The 6,330-nt window shown below is 38.9% G+C and overlaps 1 protein-coding gene across 1 annotated transcript; it reads left to right on the top strand.

Moving 5' to 3' along the window:
* On the top strand, window positions 2,335-6,315 carry LOC105157895 (tyrosine-sulfated glycopeptide receptor 1). Its single transcript, XM_011074415.2, has one exon. It carries the CDS (start codon window positions 3,015-3,017, stop codon window positions 6,240-6,242), a length of 3,228 nt encoding a protein of 1,075 aa, XP_011072717.1. The 5' UTR covers window positions 2,335-3,014; the 3' UTR covers window positions 6,243-6,315.

Here is a 6,330-nt window from a genome sequence, read left to right as displayed (position 1 = left end):
TGGCTGGCTAACATGGAGGGTGGAGAATGATGTTAGCTAGTGTAAGAGTGGTCTTGCAGCCCTTAAAATTCCACAGCCAGTACTTTCCTACTTCTAGGATACTCATTTGCTGTTGTATTTTTCTGATGTACTCTGTTGAAAATCAAGGTTGAAAGCTAATTTTTGGTCCTTTGTAGGATACAAATGAAACTGTAGAGTCCCATGTTGGTTCAGAGTTAGGCTGAAAGCAAAAAAAGCATGTTTTTGAATCCCTTCCTGTCAATTTCTCGTCATATCTTGTTATGAAAGGCTCCCTCTTTCGCTGCCGACATCCTATTTTCTTTAGTAAATTCTTCTGCTGAAGCCGGATAATGCAGGAAATTTCAACGTTAACATCGCCTCATATGTCTTGATCTTGATCATTGTCGTGTGATGTTGTAATGAATCATTAACCTAACAAGTTTTTGCTATATCAGAAATGCAGATTCATATGTTGTACCTATCAATTGACCTTAAAAATGACCTCTCAACGCTATTGACAGATCTATTGAAACCTGTGTGGAGGCAATAAATCAATGATAACATATAATTGTGAAACATGGTATACTTGTACCAAGTATGAAACAATAAATTGATTGGTCGAAACCTAATTCTTAAAATCCAGGCACAAAACGCAGTTGTTTGAAAATGGGCTATAATTGGAATATCAAGAATGACAACATGTGTGTATAGAAATGGGAAAGAGATTATGAATTTGTGTGAGTGACGTTGATCTCTGTATGAATGGAGAGATTGTGTATTGTTGCAATGTTGGGTGGAGTTGAAAAATGGAAGAGGAATGATGATTGAATGGATGGATGGAGTTGAACGAAAATTTGCAATTGGCCGACAATTGGAGTGGTGAAAAGAAATTGATGGGGGTGGGGTGGGGTGATTTTATTTTATAGTGAAGGTGTGATGAAACATATTATTAAAGATGGTGATGAAAGAGGCAAGCAACATGTAGAGTTGGCTGGGATCATTATTTTTGGGTTCATGTCTTTTAATAATGATAATTTTTATTAATTTTTACGTACAATCATCATAAATATCAACAACTCGTTGCTGCAAATAGTTTCTGACACGCATCATACGGCATATAATCCCATCCCTTTATATTTTCTTTATCATTATTTTTTCATTTTTTAAATTTGAAGATGGCATAGGTGTCTTAACAACAAATGTCTATAATAAAGCCTACTTCTCCTTTGGAATTTTCATTTTCATTACATAAAATTGTAAGCCAGGGAAATGTCTTAACCAAAATTTGACTGTGGGCTGTAGTGTTGGGTTTTAAAACCCAAGTTGGTACTAATGTAGGAAACATCTACAACCCACATGCCTAATCATTTCCAACCTACTAGAAAACATTATTTGACTCAATTGGAACATTTGATAATTGATTACTATGTCCATATTAGTTGACATAGAGAAGGAGGTGGTGATGACCAAGGGATTTTACCTGGAAAATGACACCCCTACATATATACATATATATATATATAATTTGATCAAGACTTTTCCTACACAACATATATATATATATATATATAATTTGATCAAGACTTTTCCTACACAACATATATATATATATATATACATATATATATATATAATTTGATCAAGACTTTTCCTACACAACATATAGCCTACACAAACAACCAGCGGTTAACATCAATTTTTACAATTGAGAAAACACCTACTTGACTAATAGTACATAGAACCTTGTCTGTATTCATTTAAGACAAATCAATAATTCTGAAAATTAAAATGGTACTTAAAAGGATTATGAAAAGTGTTATTTTCCAGGTTCTTTCCTCATGAGAAGAGCAACCTTGCAAAAATGTCTCTTTCTCTGATTTAGTAAAATGAATTTCTTTGGTCAGTCAACCAAGCAAATAAATGTCATGTTCTTATTGTACGTGTGCACAACCCCCCCCCCCCCCCCCCCCCCCCAACCCCACAACTAATTGGATGTTTGTAACAAGACATGACATGTGCATCTGCCCATTATCTTACACTATTTGTCAGCCCACTCAATACACCCCATCACGTTTATAGAGATCCAATAATAATAATAAAAACAGGAAAAAAAATAATATTCCCAAGTATTTGTCGGGAAAAAAAGAAGAAAAAAATAATTACGTACGGGTTCCAAAATCCATCTCTCTTCCAGCCAAAATACAAGCAAATATATATATATATATATATATATATTCAAGACATTTAATAACTAAAAATAAAAATAAATTTAAGCATCAGACCAACATATATTATTGAAAAATACATGATAATTGTAACCATAAAAAAATGGAAAGAAAGAAGGTGCGTGAAGGTTTTCTTATTCTACATAGAGAATAGTCATAGCCACTAGGATAAATCTTTTGTATTTGCATGATAGAAGCAACAGCAGCAAGTGGCAATTTCAATAGTTTTATCCGTAAATAAAACAAGTTCAAGAAGGGAGTGGCTATTGGGTCTTGTGAAACATTGCTTCTCACTCTTTCTTCTTTTCCCCCACACCCACACCCACGTAAAATACACGCTTTCTCCTTCAATTCAAAATGATAATAATCAATATGTATGTGTGTGTATATATATGTATATATGTAGGTATTGTTTATATATATATATATATAAACAAATAATAAAAAAGAAAGTCCACCAGCCAGCCAGCCGTCCCAAAAGTAAACGCTTTTTGATAATTTAGACCTCAACTTTTAATATTGCTCCATGTCAACATCACCCACTCTAGCTTCCTCTCTATCCCTCCCCTCCTCTTTGGTGGGTGGACTCAAGTCTGCACAAATTTGGATGAAGAAAAGTGGAGAACCCACATGAGTTTGATTGGAGTATCTTCGCCACCTTCAACTGTCTTCTTCTTCTTCTTATGTTTTTCTTCTTCTGATAATGATCAAAAGATAAGTAATAAACTGACCTGACTTGCCCACAATCGAATCCTATACCTCATCATCATCACCTTAGTTAGAGCAGCCATGCTCTTGACTTCCTTCCATTCTTCTTCTTCCTCTTTGCCTAAGCAGAATCCAAATATTCATCACCCCTTCAAAGATTATCATTTCTTGGATTTATTCCTAACCGTAGTGTTAGTAGCTGTTTCTTGCTTTGTAAATACCTGTCATGCCTCTTGCAATCAGCTCCATCGTGATTCTTTGTCATCATTCAATCTCAGCATCTCCGCTTCACCACCGTTGAATTGGTCTCTTTTGCACGATTGCTGCAGTTGGGAAGGTGTTGGATGTGATGGCTCTGGCCGGGTGACCAATCTGTGGCTACCATCAAGAGGCCTTGTGGGAAGCATATCTCCTTCTATTGTGAATCTCACCAGTCTTTCTCAACTTAGTCTTTCCCACAATTGGCTCTCTGGCCCTCTTCCCGATGATTTTTTTATGTCCTTGAATCAACTTCAGGTCATTGATTTGAGCCGTAATCGCTTGTCTGGAGAGCTAGCCCCATCAGAAAAGCTGCCCGCTACTGTTCAGATATTCAACTTGTCCAACAACCACTTTCATGGGCCAGTTCAATCTTCCTTCCTCCAGCCTGCATTGAATTTGGAAACTTTTGATGTCAGCAACAACAGCTTCGGCGGGTTAATCCCGACATCTATCTGCAGTTTTTCCCCGTTCATCCAGTGGATTGATTTCTCCAACAATGATTTTACGGGCCCAATTGCTCAAGGTTTTGGTAAGTGTACAAATTTGCAGAGCCTCAGAGTAGGTTTCACTAATCTCTTGGGAGAGGTCCCACAGGATATTTACGAGTTGTTGACACTGCAAGAACTGTACTTGCCTGGCAATAAGCTTTCTGGAGCTATCGATGAAAGAATTGTCAACCTCAGTAACCTTAGAATCCTAGCGCTGTACGGTAATGAACTGACAGGCATGATTCCTCAAGATATTGGGCGGCTCTCCAAATTGGAACAGTTACTGCTTCATATCAACCAAATCAGTGGGACTATTCCACCCTCACTCACCAACTGTACCAGGCTCACAGCACTGAATTTAAGGGTCAACTACCTTGAAGGTGAGCTATCGGCTTTTGATTTCTCAAAGTTTGTCCAACTTAAGACAGTTGATCTGGGCGATAATTTATTCGGAGGTAGCTTGCCAGCAACCCTTTTTTCTTGCAAGACACTTACAGCAATTCGCCTGGCCACTAACAAGCTAACTGGAGAAATTTTGCCAGATATAGCATCATTACAATCTCTGTCATTCCTATCTCTTTCCAATAACAGCCTAAACAATATGACAAGTGCAATAAGAATCCTAACAGGGTGCAAGAACCTCAGCACCCTAATCCTCTCAAAGAATTTCTATAATGAAGCATTGCCTGGCAATGAAGACTTGGTTGGGGTTGAGATGTTTCAAAACCTCCAAGTACTGGGTTTGGGTGGCTGCAGATTCACTGGTCAAATTCCAATGTGGCTGTCAGAGCTAAATAAGCTGGAGGTTCTCGACTTATCTTACAATAACATGACAGGCCCTGTTCCAGGTTGGTTTGGGACTCTCCCGAATCTTTTCTACTTAGATTTATCGCATAACCTACTTACAGGATACTTCCCCATGGAACTTATTAAACTGCGACGACTAGCATCCCAGCAGATTTCTGATCAAGTTGACCGCAGCAACTTAGAGTTGCCTGTGTTTGTTCAGCCCAATAATGCCTCCAATCTGCAGTACAGTCAACTTGCAAACCTGCCACCAGCTCTATATCTTGGTAGCAACAGTATAGGTGGTACTATCCCAATTGAGATTGGTCAGTTGAAGTTTATCATTCAATTGGATCTTAGTAATAATGATTTCTCAGGATACATTCCTGATTCAATATCTAACCTCACTAACTTAGAAAAGTTGGACCTCTCTGGAAACAATCTCTCTGGTGAAATTCCAGCATCACTCCAAAATCTCAACTTTTTGTCTTCGTTCAGTGTTGCGTACAACAATCTCGAAGGGCCAATACCTACAGGAGGTCAGTTCGACACTTTCCCAGCTTCAAGCTTCGAAGGAAATCCAAGGCTGTGTGGTCGAATTTTGCAGCGCTCTTGCACCAACCAATCAGGCAATAACAGTCAGTCAGCAACCCGAAAAGGGGATAGCAAGAAAACCATCATACTAACCCTTGTGATTTGTTCAGGCGTTTTCAGTATGACTCTGCTTCTATATTTGGTGTTTTCAAAGAGGAGAAACCTATCAAAAGGTGACCAAGAAAAGGATCTGGATACAATATCCTTCAACTCTTCTGGAGTATTTCCAGAGGTTGCAAAGGACACGAGCCTTGTCATATTGTTTCCGAACAATAAGAATAAAACAGAGGATATCACAATAGCTGATATATTGAAAGCCACGGACAATTTCAACCAATCAAACATAATTGGTTGTGGGGGCTTTGGTCTGGTATATAAAGCAACTTTGGCGGATGGAACCAAGCTTGCAATTAAGAAACTCTCTGGAGACATGGGTTTGATGGAAAGAGAATTCAAGGCTGAGGTGGAAGCTTTATCCACAGCCCAACATAAGAATCTGGTTGCTCTGCAAGGTTACTGTGTGCATGATGGCTTTAGATTGCTAATATATTCTTACATGGAGAATGGGAGCCTTGACTACTGGTTGCACGAGAAGCCTGATGGACCATCCCAACTTAGTTGGCCAATTCGTCTAAGGATAGCTCAAGGGGCAAGTTGTGGGGTGGCTTACATGCACCAAATTTGTGAACCGCATATTGTGCACCGCGACATAAAGTCCAGTAACATCCTTCTTGATCAAAACTTTGAAGCACACGTGGCAGATTTTGGGTTAGCAAGACTGATTCTTCCGTATCATACTCATGTCACCACCGAATTGGTTGGCACCCTTGGATACATACCACCAGAGTATAGTCAATCGTGGATAGCCACATTAAGAGGAGACGTCTACAGTTTCGGAGTTGTCATGCTTGAATTATTAACGGGCAAGAGACCTGTCGAGTTGTTCAAGCCAAAGATGTCAAGGGAATTGGTTATATGGGTACAGCAAATGAGGAGTGAGGGAAAACAAGATGAAATCTTCGACCCTCTCCTAAGAGGCAAAGGCTTTGAAGAAGAGATGTTGCAAGTGCTTGATGTCGCCTGCATGTGTGTCAACCAAAATCCTTTCAAGAGGCCGACTATAAAAGAAGTAGTTGATTGGCTCAAGGACGTAGGGTCCAACCGACAGACAACAACATAAGGGAGAACAGCTTGTAAATATAGAACTCTGAATTTGTTGTTGATATGAATGTCTTGCCAACATACATCTGCAATCAGTCTCCTCTGTA

This window comes from Sesamum indicum, linkage group LG3 (genome assembly GCF_000512975.1).
Source record: "Sesamum indicum cultivar Zhongzhi No. 13 linkage group LG3, S_indicum_v1.0, whole genome shotgun sequence".
In the NCBI taxonomy this organism is placed as follows: domain Eukaryota; kingdom Viridiplantae; phylum Streptophyta; class Magnoliopsida; order Lamiales; family Pedaliaceae; genus Sesamum; species Sesamum indicum.
Note: the sequence above shows the minus strand (reverse complement) of the source record. Positions and strands in the feature narration are given on the sequence as shown.